The sequence below is a fragment of the Felis catus genome, chromosome D3 (assembly GCF_018350175.1).
Source record: "Felis catus isolate Fca126 chromosome D3, F.catus_Fca126_mat1.0, whole genome shotgun sequence".
In the NCBI taxonomy this organism is placed as follows: Eukaryota; Metazoa; Chordata; class Mammalia; order Carnivora; family Felidae; genus Felis; species Felis catus.
In genome coordinates, this window is record NC_058379.1 from 80,297,102 (window position 1) to 80,316,616 (window position 19,515).

Here is a 19,515-nt window from a genome sequence, read left to right on the forward strand (position 1 = left end):
TTAAGAAAGGTAGCGATGATAAAGGAAGGGGGAATTGTAAGTGAGAAATAGGAAATGAGTTTATAAGAGAAGTAGAGATTGGGTTGGCACAGGACACTGCATAAATACCATTCCAGATACACTGTATGTTAGGAAAATGAAAATATGCCACTGAAATGTACATTGGGATTGGGTAATTTCTGTCGTGTCCGTGTATAATCTTGTTTTTCTAATTTAATATGTTAGCTTCTAGCCAGTTAGATTTGGAAACAAACATAGGTGTAATTGCTGTCTTGTGGTTATACGTTGCTGAACCTTGACTTTAGTCTGTATTCTGACTTCAAGCCTGTGCCTTTCTCTCCGGTTTGGCTTAAATGTACAGCACCGTGTTCCCACAGCAGACATGCGGTTGATTTTTGGACTGGTAGTCGGTGTCCAAGCTGTCTCTCGGGACTCAGTCTTGAATTAAAGGTGTGTCTGTCTGTCTTTGGACCATTTGGTTTGTGAAAGTAAATGGGTCATAGGTTCTACCACTGCCCTCAGGTCTTGGTCCCCAGTCTCAAGTAACGTGTGCAGACTTGGGGATTTAGATCAGCTCCTCACTTCGTTTGTCTTCCATCTCATCGTTTCTCGTTTGTCTTCCTATTGAATATTTATTTCCACATCTGCATACCAAGAAGCAGTTTTGCCTAATGTACAAGGTGACTTTGGTCTGTAAGGGTCATCTCTTGATAAGGTATTTAATGACTTGACAGTTAATCTGAATGACAGGTTAGGAACCTTGGGGAGAAATTTAAGAATTTTAAATGAGTGTTTAAAGTGTTCAAAAGTAATGGAAGTGGATTTGTATGTTGAGTAGGGTGACGGCTTTATGTACTGCATGAGTGTCATAACCTTGATGAACTAGTAGTATTCCCTATGAGGAAAATGACGCTCGAAGGCTAAGTAACTTATTTAGAGTAGGTCAGCTTTTATGTGGTGGAGCTGGTATCCAGATCCTTGAGGAAACTTTCCATTAGTTTCTGTGATGTAACAATATCCCTTATTGCAAGGTCCGTTTTGTAGAGAAGACTTGAGTTTGAATCTTTTAATTACACTAGTAAAAGGTGAGGAAAGCTGATTTTCAAAGATAACAGCTTAGAATCATGGGAAGGATACACAGAGGAGTGAATCATCAGCTAGTCAGGCCTTGGGATGTAGTAATACTTGTCTGACCAGACACTGCATTCCATAGTTTCCAGGACTCCTAGCACCCCAGCTCTTAGGTTCAGAGTGTGGGAGGCTCCTCCATGTACGGCCATGTGATGAAAAGGAACACCTGTGAAGAAGAGTAAAGGAATTGCAGTTCTTATCTGACAGAAAGATAGCTATTGGGCCACTTGGACAAAAGGCTGAAATAACTTTTTTTTTTTTTTTTATTGCCGGAAGTGAAACCATGCCACTAGATTATAGAAAATTAGAAATAAGCCCATTTACCAGATTTTTGCAAATAAGTTTAACTTTTATTCACTTCTTCCTATGGGAAATACATTAGAAAATAATATTCCTTTCCTCAGAAAAAAGTATTTTTTTTTGTTTGTTTATTTTGAGAGAGCGCATGCACACATGCAAGCAAGGGAGGGGCAGAGAGGGGGAGAGAGAATCCCAAGCAGGCCCTGTGCTGTCAGCTTAGAGCGCTTGGGGCTTGAACTCACGAACCGTGAGATCATAACCTGAGCCAAAACCAAGAGTCGGACGCTTAACCGAGTGAGCTACCCAAGCGCCCCCAATATACTTATAATACTGAATTAAACTGCCACATAAATTTGCCTTACAGTCTAAACTGAGACTCTTGTGGGTTTATATTACGTGAAATTAACACCTCTCTTTTCTTTTATGTGCAGGCAGCTATTTTCAACTTCATCCCAAGCTTTTCTACAGAGTCAGAAAGTGCACAGCTTCTTTCAGTCCATATCACCAGACCCTCTGCACAGCCTCAGTAAGCGTCTTCTCCTCTCTAGAAATCGGATGTGTTCTTGCTTAGCGTTCCTGTTTCACTGTGCTGCCTTGTATGGGGCTGGCAGTTGAGGAATAGCGGCCTACGATTAAGAAACGTGTAGTTTTCAGTGAAATTGACACTGCAGTTTTACAGAAAATAGTGTGTCAAAGCTAAAGTCACAAAACAGACTGACTGCAAGGGAAAGGCCAGCTGTCTCCCATCTCGTGGACATACTGGGTCCTCCAGGGCCTTGTCACCTGGTGTACAGGCTTCGGAGGTGCTGCCCTGCCGGGCACAGGGGGTGTCACCTCTTAGAATCTGCCTTTCCTCCCGGGTCCCGTGTTCCCGTGTTCCCGTAGTGACCTCCGCAGCCTCCCTGGCTGGAAACCGGGCGTTACTCTTTCCACTTTTCCTCTTCACATTCAGTCATTTACAGGCCAAGCCTTGCCGGACAGGGGGTGCCTTCCTTTCTGCCCCTCCTTACCAGTCCGTTGTGGGCTGTTAAGCCTTTCTTCCATGCACACCTTGCACAAAGCCCCCTCACTCATGTCTCCGGTTCTGGTTTCTCACTTGACTTTAACCTGCGCCAGGATTACCTCAGGGATCAGTTGGTTAATCCCCTCTTCAAAACCTTAAAAGTTTGATTTGAAATTCAAGCCCTGCCGTGAGCCTCCTTGTGCCTCGTTGCTAGTCTCTCAGGCTCTGGCTGCTTGAAGGCTTGGCATCTACTCAGTATACCTGCCATTTCCTGTCCCAGTGTCTTGGCTCATTCTGCACCTGAACTTTTAAATGTCCTTCCTTTTGGCACAGCCTGTTAAAATCACACCTGTTTTAAGACCCAACTGAAATATTACCTCCTGAAGATTTCCCCCATTTTTTTCCTTCTGTTCCTGTAAGTTGCTTTTGCCCTCATGTTTCATCCTTCCTCACAGTCAGCCTTGTGTGTGCTTCTATGCACATCTATCTCAGCTGCCTTTTTAAACAAATATTTTGCCAGGAACATTGATGTGGGCTTTAGGAGAATGTGCTAACTTAAAGCACAGCCATTATGGCAAGTGGCTGTGTTTATTTTTTTAACCTTTCCTTCTGCTATCAACAAAGTCCTATTTTCTTGTACCTAAAGAGGAAAGAAAATGCATATTTGCTCGTTTTGAGGTGGAAGAAAGAGAATTTAGAAAAAGTAATATGATTGGATATGATAACGGGTTAACTTTTAAAGTTTCTCTCTCTCTCGTGTGTATGTATGTGTGTGGGGGGGTGGTGAGGGTGGAAGATTCTTGATGACTAGTTGATGAGACGAGATGAGTGACTCCACGGTTAAATTTCTGTCTGAACAGTGACAGTAGCTGGTTGTTTTTTTAAAGAGAATCCTAATCACCCTGGAGCTGTATAGATCTAACAGTCAGTGCTTTCTTCTGCTTGAACCGAGTGGAAGTACTTTTTAAGGAATATCTATAAATAGCGTTTGTTTAACACATGCCGAAAACACAAAGTTAAACTTTTAATTCCGATTTTAACAGGCGACCCAGGAAAACTGGCCCAAGTGAGTAGCGCATATATAAATAAGAGAAAACTCATCACGAGAGCTTTACAGTATTTAAATTACATGCGTGGTGCTAAAGGGAGTAGTACATTGGAAGACCTCAAATTGTTGCAAAATTGAAATGTGTTAAAGGACATGTTTTGGGAGTGTGGAAAATGTGGTCAGGATGTCCACATTGTTTCACCAGGGAACACACTGTTGTCAAAGTTCATTTGCACTTTTTTGAAAAAAATGACAGCTCTACCTTTTGTCCCCAGGGATAGACAGTAGTACTTAGTCTGTGTCCTGACACTTGAGAAAACAAATGTTAACTCCTAGATGACTTCAGCATATCGCGGTCTGGAACCCCACCAGTCTGCACCTTACCTGAGGACTAGTCCGGGGCTTTCAGAATGTGCCCCGTGGGCCACTGCTCTATAATAGAATAGAAACTCACGGTGGACACTTGAGAGGCTTTGTAGCAGTTGGACATTGCCACACCTGCTTATATTTTATAAAAGGAATGCTTCACAACACATTAGAAATTTGAAAAGCCTTCCCACACCACCGATGTCTGAGAAGCACTAATCTAGTGCATCCCCTCCTATTGCGCGTGAGCCCCTGGGGCTGGCGGAGGTGAAGCCCCTTGCTCCAGACCTGTGGTTTTCATGGGGAGAGCAGGCTCCCTGATTCAGGGTCCCCACTCCCAGTCCAGTGTTCTATGCTGTGTCACCTTGGTGTTGTAAAGGTCCTAACTAGTAGAAATGTTCTCTTTACCACTGACTCACCACTCTCCTCTTCTTGGGACAGAAGGAATCATTCTGTGTGTTTTCTTTATTACCTTTTTCCTAAAAAGTTAATTGGTATTGAATACTTCCTGCAGATAACTTACAGTCCTCTCTGAAGACTTCTAAAATATTAGAACACTTAAAGGAAGACAGCTCAGAAGCTTCAAGTCAAGAAGAAGGTAAGTGTGGATTCACTGGAATAAGTCATTTTGCCTGATATAGGCACAAGGATAGGCAGACCATTAGAATAGATTAAGGAGCCAAGAAACAGACATATGGAAACTTGGAATGTGACAGGTGGCATTATAAATAAGTGAGGAAAAAATAGACTATTCAATAAATGATGTTGGCTGGCTTTCCAGTTGAAAAAATATTATATAATTAGATCCCTACTTACATCATGCACAAAAATTTCAAGTAAGTAACAAAAGATAAGTACATATAAACTTAATGTAGTATATAAAATGTAAAACCGAACTTTTAAATGTTAATAACCTGGGAAAGAAGGCTTTCTTGACGAAGCAGAACGTGACCGTGGTGGAGATCTTTTTTCTAAAATAAAACTGAACTTGTAACCAAAAAACAGGCAGTTAGAAGATATTTACAGGCTAGTCACAGTTGAAGAAAGACTATACCCAGACAATAGAAATATTCCTCCAAAAACTCAGAGCATCAGTCTAATTGACAGTAAGGACAAAAGATAAAGATAGTTAATTCATGGAAGAGGAACTGTGAATGGCAATTAAGCAGTGTTTAGCCTCACGAGTAGTCTGAAAAATGCACACTGTAAAAACAACAAGATATCATTTCACGCTCCCCGAATTAGTAAAACATTTTCAAGTCTGACATTACCAGGGGTATGAAGTAATGGGAGCTGATCCGCTGCGGATGGGAACATAAATTGGTACAACTCATTTGGACAGAAATTTGACACTGTGTAGTGAGGTTGGAAGTAATTAATTTCATGCCACCACCCAGCACTTCTGCTGCTATGAAAATTGTTGTCCGTGTGTTCAGGGGATGGAGACTGAAGTCCTCACAGCAGCCTTGTGTGTAATAGCAAATACCTGGGTATCACCTGGGTGCGGTAAATCTTAATAAAAACACGCAGTAGAATACTTCAGCTAGTTTATCTCTGTAGAGGGAGGAAGTCAAGTGGAATGGAGAAAGGCCTTCAGATGTTTCTGTGATATATTTTGTTTCTTAATGAAAAGAGGCAAATATAGTTGACCCTTGAACAACAGAGCGGTAAGGGGCACTGCCCCCCTTGCGGTCGAAAATCCATGTATAACTTCTGACTCCCCCAAAACGTAACTATTACTAGCCTGCTGTTTGATCAGAAGCCTTACCAAAAATGTAAACAGTTAACACATAGTTTGTATTTTAGATGTATTATGATACTGTATTCTTAAAGTAAGCGAGACAAAAGAAAACGTTAAGAAAATCGTTTACATTACAGTAGGACTGTAGTGTGTTTTTGAAAAGTTGCCCCTTTAAAGAGTTTTCTGTGAAAAGTGCTTAGAAGCGTTCTGCATGGTCTGGTGATCCTGTCACCATCACATAAATTAGTTGCGTCATCCTCTTGGATTTTTGGCAGCAGCATTTGGTATAATAATCGTTTCTTCCTCTACCGTAGATGCGTTACAGCACACCATAATCCACAAGAAACACACCGGCAAGAGTCCCCTTGTGAAGTACGTATCTAATTCCTAAAACAATGTCTTTGTACGTTTGTAATTCACTGTGTCACATTTACTTTAATCACTGAGACGTTTGCCTAGAAGTCTGCTGTTTTACTGTTTGCTTGTTACTTGTCCAGCCTTTTCTGTGTCATCTTCCTTTTCTTTCCTTTCTTGCTGTAAGGTGGTTTTATTCTGTTTCTCCGTTCTGTTAACTTTGAGAGGTAATGTTTTCGATTCTTCTAGTGGTAACGAGGGGTCATGAGATTGTATTCTACATCTTGGACTCTCTAAGGTCTGGTACTAATGGTGCTTGCAGCACTTCCCCTGTGAGGACCTTTATTCGCTGTTATTTCACTTACCCCTCCCACCTTACAAATTGTGGTTGTCCTGTACGTTATTCTCCCTGTAGTTTAGACCTTGTGAAGCCTACCTTCACCTGTCACTTGGATTCTGCTGTTCCACTGCCTTCATTCTTTACCATGTGTCTTAGCGTCCGTCCATGATTGTTTCCTTCCTGCTGAAGGACTGCAGTAGTTCCTGTAGCTCTGTCTGCCATTGATGCATTTACTTTGTTTTTACCTGGGGGGAAAAAAATGTTTATTTTGCCTGCACTTTTCCTGAATGTAGGATTCTACGTTGGCAGTGACTTTCTCCAAGTGCTTTGAAAGTCAGTTTTTACTGTCTTCCTGTTTAATGCCTTTGATCCCTCGCATGATAGCCTCAGCCCGGCTCTAGGACCCTCTTCAAGTTTCCGCTGTCCCACCCAAGCTGTAAGACTTTCCACCTTCTGCCTCGGGGCCCTGGCTGATTCTGGGGACCTGGTTGGCACTCAGACCAGCATAGTCCAGAAATGCAAGTTAATTTGCCCAGGGGGTCAGCACTCAACTTATGGGGAGGCTCCAGCTTCCTGTCCTTTGGATAGATAATTCTGGGAGGTCCCAGCTGGTTTGCGCCTCTGTTGTTATGTTGGCAACCTTACAAGTAACAGACCCTTACAAGTTGGTTTTTCCTCTTTTCCCCTTTCATTCTGCACACTTTTTGTTTTGCTTCCTGAGCTCACCTCCCCTATCAACCATGCCACCCCAGATTCTCCTTCTGGGGAGAACTAACAAAGACAGCTGGCATTCATTGTTTCAGCCTTGTTGCTCTTTGGAAGTGGATGTGCTTTTCACAACCTGATTGCTTTTTAAGATTTTCTCATCTCGTTTTGAGCACTTTTCTAAGATACTGTTTGTGGCTGTCTTTGAATGAATTTCACTTCTTAAGCCTGAAGCCTGATACCTTTTGATTTTAGAGAAGACCAGGCCACTACCTTTTCAGATACTGCTTCCACCTGATTCTCTTGTTTTCTCTTCTGAGACTTGGGGTACTTCGTGTGTTAGACTTTCCACCAGGCCCTGTGTGTCTCCTAAGCTTTTCTGTGTTCTCTGTATTTTCTTCTTCTCCAGCTTCAGTCTAGTTTCTTCTGGCCAAAGTTCCTCCTTACTGACTTTGTGTGTCTGCTTCTATCCACTGAGTTCTTTAATTTTTTTTTTTTTTTAATGTTTATTCCTTTTTGAGAGACAGAGCGTAAGCAGGGGAGGGTCAGAGAGAGAGGGAGACACAGAATCGGAAGCAGGCTCCAGGCTCTGAGCTGTCAGCACAGAGCCTGATGCTGGGCTCGAACTCAAGAACTGTGAAATCATGACCTGAGCTGAAGTCGGACGCTCAACCGACTGAGCCACCCAGGCACCCCATTATCCGTTGAGTTCTTAATTTCAGTTTCTTTTACAGTTCCAGAATTTAAGTGTGGTTCTTGTTTGTATTTCTCGGGACATTCCCCAAATTTCCCATCTTCTTGCAGTCACTGACCTATTAAACACTGTTATTTTAAAGGCTATGTCCAGTAACTTCTGTCACTGGATTCTTTTGGAGCCTGTTTCCGATGTCTGTTTCTTCTGTTTTTCAGTCACATTGCCCTGTCCTTTGACATGCCTTAGATATACACAGTACTTAGCTATCCTCTCAAGATCGGGGTTACACTCCAGCTGTGAGTGGCACAGGATGACCATATATAGTGTCTGAAGACAACTTACACTTGTTACTAATTTCCTTAGAGACAGGTGTTATTTATTAGATAAGATAGCTGTGTGATAATTTATTCTCATAGCATCCTTTTTTTTCTTAGAGATATCACTAGGCATTCTTTAAAAAATACACACACATACATACATACACTGAACAAAGGGTTACTATAGCTTCTTCATTATATGAGACAGTATAGGTTTGAGTACTGAGGACAGATTTTCACAGCTTACAAACTTCTTCTGATAGCACCATTGGTACAAGTTGTTCTCCGTTGGATGGGCTCACCGTGCAATATTCTGAACAGAACGGAATTGTGGATTGGAGAAAGCAGAGCTGCCCCGCTGTTCAGCACCCGGAGCACTGTGTGGCCTTAGCTGACCAGGTATTGGAGGGTTTTGTTCTTGTCTCCATGCATTGCTGCTCTACAAGAGTTGAGTTCTCTGAAGTATTATTATGTCAGATAGTATAGCTGTTAGACTTTCAACTTAATTGGAATATATGGTCTAAACTCTTCTGACACCTGAAAAAATATCTTGAGATTGCCTTTATTGCTCAGAAAAGGAGTACATTTTAATGCGAATCTTATAATGTTTATTCTAACTAGGGATACATCAAATGGTTCTGCCAGATTTTTTGCTTTTGGAAAAATTATTCACATGTCAGTCACTATCTTGCTGTTGGTGTTGTGAATTTTGAGCCTGACCGTCCCTCATGAGAAGTTGGATGTAATGTAATGTAATTAGGAAATTACACTGTAATTTAGGAATGTAATTAGGAAATATTTGCTTTCTCCAGAGTTGGTGTAATCAGAGTGCAGAATGCTCGCAAGCACCGTAGATGCAGGGGAAGGCTTACTGGTGAGGCTATGGAGAGAGCCACCTTCTTTTCAGAAAATATATTTGTTAACTGATGTTTATTTCTGGTCAGCACTCAGCTCCAAATGTCAACCTTTACTGGAATGTGGTTTTATAAACGAAATGTTCTGAGAAGTTGTATGTTACCTTAGTCATACTTAATGGCCTGTTTTCAGAGTCCATTCAATTATACCTTTACTCTCTCTACTTCAGCGCCTACACCTTCTCTTCTTAAAGTTGATAAAACTGTGTTGTACTTCAGAAGAACACTGTTGAACGTGTAAACAAATGCCAGTTATTTGTATGTTTTATTTTGTGCTCAGAAGAAAGAATACGGGGCCATTTTAAAAGCAAAATTCAAAAATAGGTATTTTTCTTAGATTAATATTGAGTATCAGAGAATGTGCAAATTTTAGTGGTTCAGGTAGGTATCTTCAAGAAATAGGTTAGAAATCAGAATTTGTTCACAATATATAACTGGGAGTGTGTCATTTTACTGTTTGATAGGAGAATAGAAGGATATCTACATGAGTGTGGGTTAGTTTTAGTCTGATTTCTTTTTATTCTTTCCATTAGCATTCAACTGAAAAACGAAGCTTATCTTCAATAAATAAGAAGAAAGGAAAGCCACAAATAGAAAAGTAGGTTCAATTTAATGTTTCCAGTAATAGGAATTGGTAAGAAAGGCAACATGTAGGCTTTGACTATGGGCATGTTTTGTTTATACAGAATAAATAGTATTTTCATTACATTTTTATTTCTAGGCCTAATTTTTTTAATTCAAAATAGTCAGCAAATGCAGATGATCAAAATAAAGCTATTGTCAAAATATATTCAGTTTGGAGGGACAAAACTCTCCGAACCGTACACTGAAGGGCGAATCTTGCATTCAGATTATACCTTACTAAAAATTGTTTTACTATAAAAAATAGAATTTTAGTAATACTGTTTATGGTGTTCTCTAGAGAGCCTTATAAAAAAATGTCAGTAACATGTATATTTTGGGTTTAGGGAGAAAATTAAGAAAACTGACAACAGATTGAATAGTAGAATAAATGGTATCAGACTCTCAACTTCCCAGCATGCCCATGGTGGTTCTGTGAAAGGTAAGAAAGTTTGTTTTTCTTTCAAATACCCATCACCTACATGTATTTGGCATGATACCTGTTTTAGTAGCTGTCGAGCTGTGGTGTCCGATCCTGAAATTATACCGTTAACCTTGCGCGGATGGGAATAGCAGGTTCTGAATTAAACCATTCTGAAGTATTAATGGAACTGATGTAGGAAGTCGGAAGCAGCCATAGAGGTGAACCTTTCCTTTGCCACAGTTGTGCCTCCCCACCGTTTCCTTCCTCTGCAGGCCACGGGCTCCTCGCTTGTCCACTTCTCGAGCCTGTCCCTGCTCCAGAGCACAGGTCCGAGCACCTGGGGGATCCTTTCAGCCCTCATGGAAAGCTGTCCCTGTCCTTGTGTAAAGTCATTTTTAGAATCTTGTTGACGTTTTCATGTTTTAATGACTGTCCTTTGTGGGCTTTTACGGAGTTCTAGGGGAATGCACACACTCAGATTTCTATTGTACTAGATTTGTATAGTTTCCATTTACCTGCTTTTAAGTTTTCTTTATTTTCAGGTTTTGTATTTATTTGAGAAGTGTCCTTTTTGCTGGTTCATTAATAACTTTTCTGTGTTACGTGTACCATTAATAGCAAAGACAAAAGAGAACAAAAGGCTCCTAGACCCCTAGGAGTATGTTTTGTTCATGTGTGTACCTCCCACATTTGTTGGTTGGACTGATTTCACAAATTAAGGATTTTTTTTGATTTAAATTTTATGCAAGTATTAGTACATTCAGTTGTGATGCTACAACATAAATAACCAGAATATATTTATTTTTTAATGGAGTGTGTTTTTAAACCAGGTACTTATTCACAGAGATTGAATATTGATACAGGAAATATGGTTACATTTTTCCTCTAAAATCAGCTGGCCAACTTACTGAGTTAACTAACTGAACTGTCCTTGGGGAAAAAATGACATGGGGGAAAAAACACGTCGTTTATGAGTATATTGTAACACTTAACTATCTTTGAGGTTTCCTGTGGTGGTGGTGGCAGCTAAAAGGAGGAGGAAAAAAGCTAAAATAAGAATGGCAAAAGGTCTCTGTCGGCGGATGGTTGAAAATTACTTGTGGCAGATCTCCCTGTCTCTGTTCTTCCTCCTTCCAGCTCACTTCCTACACTGCCCGCATATTTGTCTCCTAGGTCACATCCTAAATCGGATCATTCCCCAGTTGAAATTCCTGTCAAACGTATCCCACCCTCAGAAGATCGCTCTCTCGTCCCTCATGTGATTTGGGAACTACTGCTCACTGAAGAAGCACACAAGTCTTCTGTCCTCTTTAGCCTCATACTTGCAGAGAAGTTCTGTGGACTTTGATCTTAGACAAATGTGGGTTTGAGTCTTGTCCTCCAGTTCCATAAACGTGTGGCCTCTCTGCAGCCTAATTTCTCTCATTTCAGAGACAGGACTAATAACCTCCCGCCCTGGATTGTAAGGATTAAATATGGCAACATCTGAAGAGCACTTAACTAGTGCTGAGCACATAGATGTTCAATAATTTAGTTCTTTTCCCTATTCTAAGTTAGAAGAAAACATACACTTGTAGGTTATTAAGAGCTTATAAATAGCATCCCAAATTCCAATTCCTTTTTCTCTTTATTTTCCAATACTCTGAAAATACAACCTCAGGATTTCTTATTAAGATAAACCTTATTCTTTGTCATGAAGTGTGACTATAAATAAAATATACTTTGTACAGCTTTGCATTGATACCAGATGTAACTCAGATGTTTGCTGACTCCAATTTAAAACAACAACAACAACAACAAAAACCTCTGTTGATTAATTTCCTTTGGAAATATTAGGTTATAAAGAAGGAATTACCTTTAAGCATTCAGTAAACGTAAGATATATTTAAGGTTTTGTTTCTTTGTGGAACAAATCCTACATGTCATAAAGTAGTAGATAGTGTATTGGGGTTAAAAATGTCAGATCCTTCTGATTGGTAGGTTGTCTGGGTCTTACTTAGTTTTAACTTTAAAATTTAACTTCTATTTTGAGTAATAAGACATTTATATTGTTGAAAATTCTAAAAACACAGAAGGGACCAAAAGTCCCTTACTGCCTCCCTTCATGTTGTGTCCCCGAAAAAACAGTGGCAGTGCTTGCTATTTGTCATCTGTTTTCTTTGCATTGTGTTTGTTTTTAAAACCTCAAGCTTTAAGTTTCTCTGCTAGAAGGATGTGTGCTTTACTTCATCTGCATTATTAAGAACTTTTTCCCACTGCATCACCTGTGTTTCTTCCACCCCATTCGTCTGTTGCTGATTGTGGCACCAAGAAGTTTGGGGGCCGTGAGATGGTTGACCTCTCAGTAATTCTTATGACAGATTTCAGTGACTTCAGAGTCTCCAGCTTCCTATAATAACCCACTGTGTTTCTGTCATCTCATGTATCTAAATGGTTCTTAAGTCTACCCGACTTCTCTTTGTTCATAAGTACTAATAACCAGGATTTTTATTGTTAGAATAGTGTTTAACATTGTAAGGTTTTGCTTTTCGTCTTCTTAATAACATGCACAACCTTCTACTCTTTGAGACGTGATAATAAACAAAAAGGTTTATGCTTCTATTTAAAAGGAGAGTGTGGGGGGGCGCCTGGGTGGCTCAGTCAGTTAAGTGTCCGGCTCTTGACTTCAGCTCAGGTCACGATCTTGTGGTTCATGAGTTTGAGCCCCACGCCGGGCTCTGTGCTGACAGCGCAGAGCCTGATTGAGGTTCACCCTCTCCCTCTCTGTCTGCCCCTTCCCTGCTCATGTGCTCTGTTTCTCTTTCTCTCAAAATAAATAAACTTAGAAAAGGACGGTGCATGAAACATCCTTTGGCATAATTGTTTCATGCTCCCCTTCCACACTTTGACTCCATAGGGTCACATAATAATGATTTCTGATGATAAAAATTCCAAAGACTCTGCACCTTCCAGGTGATCAAAAAGAAAATTCTGTTTAGCATAGATTTAGATTTATGTATGTAGTTCTTTGAAAACTGCAAATTATTATATTGGCAGTTTGGTGATGAGAATATTTACTGGCTAATATAATCGAGAGTAAATCATTCTGTAAACTGTGATTTTGAGAAATAGCTGCTTTTTTTTTTAAACCTAGTCTGAAACTTAGCTCTTTGAAGTTTCAACAACTCCACTGTAGTTTCACTGTCTGAGTTGTAGTGAGCAGATAGATCTCAGCTCACCCTCCCCCCAGGGGCTCCCTGTCAGCCCATCATTTCTGGCTTGAGATTGTCATTGAATCTTTGATTCTCTTCACTGAATTGTTCATTTTGTTCATTATGCTGGTTGAAATACTTACATGCACAGTTTGCATGTATGCCACAGTTTCAGAGGTTTCATTTTCAGTAGTCCAGTTAATGCCAGGCTTTTTGGCCACCGTGGCACATTAGATTGTCCTCAGGTGCTGTTGACGTTCACTTGCGTCCCTTTCCTTAGTCATGTTGTGACTGGAAATTCAGAACCTATTACCGTGTGTAAGTGTACTCCAGATGACTTTTCTGTAAAATTATTTCTTGTCCAAGTCGCTCCTCTGCCACTTTTCTTACAGCCTCATGAGATCTTGTGCAGTTTTCCCTTGGCAGTTTGGCATTTTATTACCCAAAGGGATTCCGCATCATCTGCATTCTTAATGACTTTATTCTTTAATATTGATTTACCATTTGAGTGGTGGGTCATCTTTAACAGTACTAACCTCCTTATAATTTAATGCCTTTAAAAGACACAGATTAGTCAACTAATTTGCGTATTACACAAACCATATCTTTTTTCTAACACCTATTTTGTCCAAGTGATTACCTTTTATTGATTCTACCAGGTTGCCGAAGAAGTGGTTCACTCATCTATAGTCCTGAAATCTCTCCAGAATTCCTTCTATGGGGATTTCTGTCCTAAACGTGTGTTGGGTGCTTGCTGCGAGGCAGAATCTCTGCTGGCTCAGCTGGGTTTACAGGAATGAATAGAACAGTGACCTAAGTTTGGGCCAGTGCAGGAGTGTCCAGTACTAGGTGTACCAGTAATCTTTTCTCTGGGCCCCGAACAGAAACAGCTGATTGGTCGGGGCAGATCTGCACCACAGCCCCTGCCCCACCCCATGTTGGCTTCTGGGCGGAACTCGGGGGACTAATCAGTCTACTAGATGGGGAGCATCGTCCTCTGTTTCAAATACTCAGGCATAGTGATTCGACCAAATAAACATTCCGGCAGTCAGTTCTATTCCTGAGTTCTGATAAAGAATGAATTTTCCAACAAACTCTGAGGAGTTAAAATGTCTAGACTCAGAAAATGGCTCAGTGTGCTCCTACTGAGCAGACCCTATGATGAACTTTTACTCTGATTTTTTTAAAGTCAGTAAGATTGACTTGTCCCTGTGCCTTTGTCTTAAGAATATGCTTGTTATTCAATTATTTTCAATTAAAATTGTGTTGTAATAATGAATTTTTACCTCAAGGCCCAGCTTTTTAGGTGATTGTAGAAAAACTAAAAGAAAAAACTTTTTACAGCTATAACTAATTCTTTTTTTTTTTTTCTTGTTTTTAATGTTTATTTTTGAGAGAGACACAGAGACAGAGCATGAGTTGGGGAGGGGCAGAGAGAGGGAGACACAGAATCCCAAGCAGGCTCTAGGCTCCGAGCTGTCAGCACAGAGCCCGATGCGGGGCTCGAACTCAACGATCTGTGAGTTCATGACCTGAGCCGTAGCTGGACGCTTAACCGACTGAGCCACCCAGGCGCCCCGGCTATAGCTGATTCTAATGGTTCAATTCAGAAATTAATATACTTAACATGATTTTTTAAGAATAGAATTGTTATTTTTAGATGTGAATTTGGACATTGGATCTGGACATGACACATGTGGAGAAACCTCTTCAGAGAGTTACAGTTCTCCCTCTAGCCCACGGCATGATGGAAGAGAAAGCTTTGAAAGCGAAGAAGAGAAAGACAGAGGTTTGCTCTTTGGAAGGGATATGGGGATGGTGGAGGGAAATGTGTGTTGTCTCTTAAAATCTGTCAAACATAAGTAATTTTATGCTCCTATAACTGTCATTATTAATTTTAAATTTAATTGGTATAAAGGGTGCCTTAATGACCACTGACTTGGAAGTTCCTAGCAGTGTTGATTTTTTTTAAGCTTATTTCACTGCATATGAAATTAAGTAGAAAGAAAAGAGTCATAATAAAGTAGTTTACTAGTGTAGAAAGATTGAAAACGTGTATGTTGCTAGAGGTACATATTTATAAGTTTCCTATCTTCTGATGGATTGATTCTTTTGTCATTATAAAATACTCTTTTTTTTTGTCTCTAGTAACTGTTTTTGGCCGAAAGTCTATTTTATCTGACAATAATAGAGCCACTCCTGCACTCTTTTGGGTATTGTTTGTAGGGCACTACTTTTTCCATCCTTTCACGTGTGTTTTAAAATTTTTTATGTTTGTTTGTTTGTTTGTTTGTTTGTTTGTTTGTTTATTGAGAGGGAGAGAGAAATCCCAAGCAGGCTCCCCGCTATTGGCTCAGAGCCCAGCGTGGGGCTCCAACTCATGAACTGTGAGATCCTGAGCTGAAACCCAAGAATCAGACGCTTAACCAACTGAGCCACCCAGGCGCCCCTTTCTGTCCTTTCACTTTAAGGCTGTTTGTGTCTTTGAATCTAAAGTGTGTCTCTCTTAGGATACAGCAGCATAGAGTTGGATTATGGCTTTTGAGCCATGCTGCCCATCTCTGCCATTTGATTGGAGTGTTTGATCCCTTTAATTTTACTGTAATTACTGATAACGTGGAATTCACATCTGCCATTTTGCTATTTGTTTTCTGTGTGTCTTAGGTCTTCACTTCTTCCTCAAATAGAAGATCAGAGTCGGCCAAAAGTGAGACTGTAGTGCTTTCTCAGTGCTTTCCTGGGTTTACATACAGCCCTCGACATTAATGGCTGTATGTAAACAGCCCTGACATTAAGCCATTAAACATGGCCTTCTAGATTTTCAAGAATATGTGCAAGCTTTTCTTTCTTTTTTTTTTTTTTTTTTTAATGTTTTATTTATTTTTTTGAGACAGGGAGAGACAGAGCATGAACAGGGGAGGGCCAGAGAGAGAGGGAGACACAGCATCCGAAACAGGCTCCAGGCTCTGAGCTGTCAGCACAGAGCCCGACGCGGGGCTCGAACTCACAGACCACGAGATCATGACCTGAGCCGAAGTCGGTCGCTTAACCGACTGAGCCACCCAGGCGCCCCTATGTGCAAGCTTTTCAAAGCTCCCTGCGGACATCTCATTCTTCAGTTTTTCCTTTTAAGGTTTTTGGTTAGTCTCTTGTTAGTCCCAACTGGTAGTGCTGCCTCAGGCAGCCAGGTTGTTAAACATTTGCTGCTGATTGATTGTGACAAATGCCCTGTGGGTAAGCAGCTGTTAACACAGAGTGACCTGTAACTGCTAGATAGACAATGACAGTTTTTTGGGGATGGGGCTTTAAATAGCTCCACCCATGTTTCTTCTGGTGGCTGCTAGGCTGCTAGTTTTTATAGCTACTGTAGTTGCAAAACTATTCCTTTATAAGGCTACTTCTGAGCTAGAGAAAGTACGCTGGAATTAGGGCAAGTTAAAATGCCATAGTGCTCACTTTTCTTAAGAGATTCAGTAGTTTTTCTTGAATAAACACTCCTCAGATTGCTGTAAGCCTTTAGTTAATTTCCAGAGTTCTAAAAAAGTTGATTTTGACAGTTTTTGCTAGAATTCTTGTTCCTTTTATGCAGGAGTGGAGTGTCAAAGATCCTTACCTTACTATTCTGGAAATGACATTTCAAAAATGTGTATGTTGAATGGGGATGTCATTCTTCACACATGGTAAAGACATCTGATTGGTAACATCTTGGTTATGAACATCTGCTTAGTAACATTTTGGTTCTAAGGTGTACCCATGGTAGTAGGAGGTATTGAATGATTTCTCTTGGGCCACCTGAAGATCTGTAGACATCCTTCTACCATAGCTTTCTGAGACCTGAGCTTCTGTGTCAGAGCGTCCAGTCAGGTCTTCGGGAGCTATGGCCCTAAGTGCTCCTGCATCACATACAAATAAAACCGATCTTGACTGTGCAGCTGTTGTGAAGTCCTATCAGACATAGTGTGCAGTGACTCTACAGACCCCAGTTCTGCTAATCTGAGGCAACAGTGTACTTCTGGTCTGCAGTTTTCTTGTGAAAGAAAAAAAAAAAAAAGGAAATAACCACCTAGAGCCATTACGAAGGTTAAATGAGAGAATTTTTATGCCTTCTCCAGAATAGACCGGCGTTCAGTGTGTTTCATTTCACATGCCATGCCCAATTCTGGAGGGCGTACCAGTAATCCTGGGGTTCTTAGGCCAATAGTGCAATTTGGCCTCTCTGAGAACTGTGAGGAGTGCATCTGTACTTGGGTTACTTTGCAGCCTCCCTTTCGTGTTGTCAGATTTGGCAAGTTGGTGGCTTAGATGGCAGAACTTGCCCTTTTTAGGATAGGCTCAGTTATCAAGTGGCTAAATGAGCCTTCCCTAAATGAAGAATCATTTGGAATATCTAAAACCAGCAGGGGGGGAGATGTCCACTGTGATAAAAAACTCTAATCATTTTTAGAATTTTGAGTACACAAAAAGGTTGCTTTAAAAAGCATGTGACTGGGGTGCCTGGGTGGCGCAGTCGGTTAAGCGTCCGACTTCAGCCAGGTCACGATCTCGCGGTCCGTGAGTTCGAGCCCCGCGTCAGGCTCTGGGCTGATGGCTCAGAGCCTGGAGCCTGTTTCCGATTCTGTGTCTCCCTCTCTCTCTGCCCCTCCCCTGTTCATGCTCTGCCTCTCTCTGTCCCAAAAATAAATAAACGTTGAAAAAATAAAAAAATAAAAAGCATGTGACTTTGTTGTTCTGTTGGTCATTATGGGGTTTTGTTTCAAGACTTTTATACTTTTCAAAGCCAGTGCAAAAAAGGGAGAGACCATCCCTGATTTGCTACATGAGTCCTTACAGTGCTCAGAAAACCGCTTGGTATCATTTAAACTCATGGGGCCAGTTACTATGACTTAAGATTTAAAGAAAGCCCAATTCAAATGGAAATTTAGTTGACCACCTGAAAAATATTGTATCTTCTTTGGACTTAAATGTTTACCTTTTGGGCACCTGGGTGGCTCAATCAGTTGAGCGTCCAGCTTCAGCTCAGGTCATGATCTCACAGCTTGCCACTTGAGACCCACGTCGGGCTCTGTGCTGACAGCTCAGAGCCTGGAGCCTGCTTCAGATTCTGTGTCTCCCTCACTCTGCCCCTCCCCTGCTAGCACGTGCACATGTGTGCGTGCTCGCTCGCGCTCTCTCTCTCTCTCTCTCTCTCTCTCTCTCTCTCCCTCTCTCTCGCAAAAATAGATAAACTTAAAAAAAATGTTTATTTATTTATTTTTTTTAATTTACGTCCCAAATTAGTTAGCATATAGTGCAATAATGACTTCAGGAGTAGAATCCACTGATTCATCCCCTACATATAACATCCAGTGCTCATCCCAACAAGTGTCCTCCTTATTGCCCCTTGCCCTTTAGCCCATCCCTCCACAACCCCTCCAGGGCCCTCAGTTCTCTATATTTAAGAGTCTCTTATGTTTTGTCTCCTCCCTGTTTTTATATTTTTGCTTCTCTTCCCTTATGTTCATCTGTTTTGTATCTTAAATTCCACATAGGAATGAAGTCTTACAATATTTGTCTTTCTCTGGCTAATTTCACTCAGCATAATACACTCTGGTTCCATCCATATTGTTACAAATGGCAAGATTCCATTCTTTTGATTGCTGAGTAATACTCCATTGTGTATGTGTGTGTATGTGTATACATGTGTACATATATACACACATCACATCTTAATCCATTCATCTGTTAGTGGACATCTGGGCTCTTTCCATACTTGGCTGTTGTTGATAGCGCTGCTATAAACGTTGGGGTGCATGTGCCCCTTCAAAACAGCACACCTGCATCCTTTGGATAAATACCTAGTAGTGTGGTTACTGGGTTGTAGGGTAGTTCTATTTTTAACTTGTTGAGGAACCTCCATACTGTTTTCCAGAGCAGCTGCACCAGTTTGCATTACCACCAACAGTGCCAAAGAGACCCTTTTCTTCCACATCCTCGCCAACATCTGTTGTTGCCTGAGTTCATTTTAGCCATTCTGACAGGTGTGAGGTGGTACCTCCTTGTGGTTTTGATTTGTATTTCCCTGATGGTGAGTGATGTTGAACATTTTTTCATGTGTCTGTTTGCCATCTGGATGTCTTCTTTGGAAAAGTGTCTATTCATGTCTTTTGCCCATTTCTTCACTGGATTATTTGTTTCTTGGGTGTTGAGTTTGATAAGTTCCTCATAGATTTTGGATACTAACCCTTTATCTGAGATGTCATTTGTAAATATCTTCTCCCATTCCATCGGTTGCCTTTTAGTTTTGCTGATTGTTTCCTTCACCATGCAGAAGCTTTTTATCTTGATGAGGTCTCAATAGTTCATTTTTGCTTTTGCTTCCCTTGCCTC

The 19,515-nt window shown here is 40.8% G+C and overlaps 1 protein-coding gene across 6 annotated transcripts in view; it reads left to right on the plus strand.

Annotated features, from left to right (window-relative positions):
* Window positions 1–19,515, plus strand: part of ZCCHC2 (zinc finger CCHC-type containing 2) — a 64,797-nt gene that overhangs the window by 35,751 nt on the left and 9,531 nt on the right. For 5 of the 6 annotated variants that reach the window (XM_023242070.2, XM_023242068.2, XM_045041066.1 and 2 more), the window contains 7 exons: window positions 1,863–1,957; window positions 4,363–4,446; window positions 5,904–5,961; window positions 8,263–8,398; window positions 9,447–9,511; window positions 9,882–9,976; window positions 14,810–14,938. In XM_023242070.2, the coding sequence (XP_023097838.2) occupies window positions 1,863–1,957; window positions 4,363–4,446; window positions 5,904–5,961; window positions 8,263–8,398; window positions 9,447–9,511; window positions 9,882–9,976; window positions 14,810–14,938 (662 nt within the window). The remainder of the gene's footprint in view (window positions 1–1,862; window positions 1,958–4,362; window positions 4,447–5,903; window positions 5,962–8,262; window positions 8,399–9,446; window positions 9,512–9,881; window positions 9,977–14,809; window positions 14,939–19,515) is intronic. The other variant, XM_011288139.4, reaches the window with a different exon arrangement.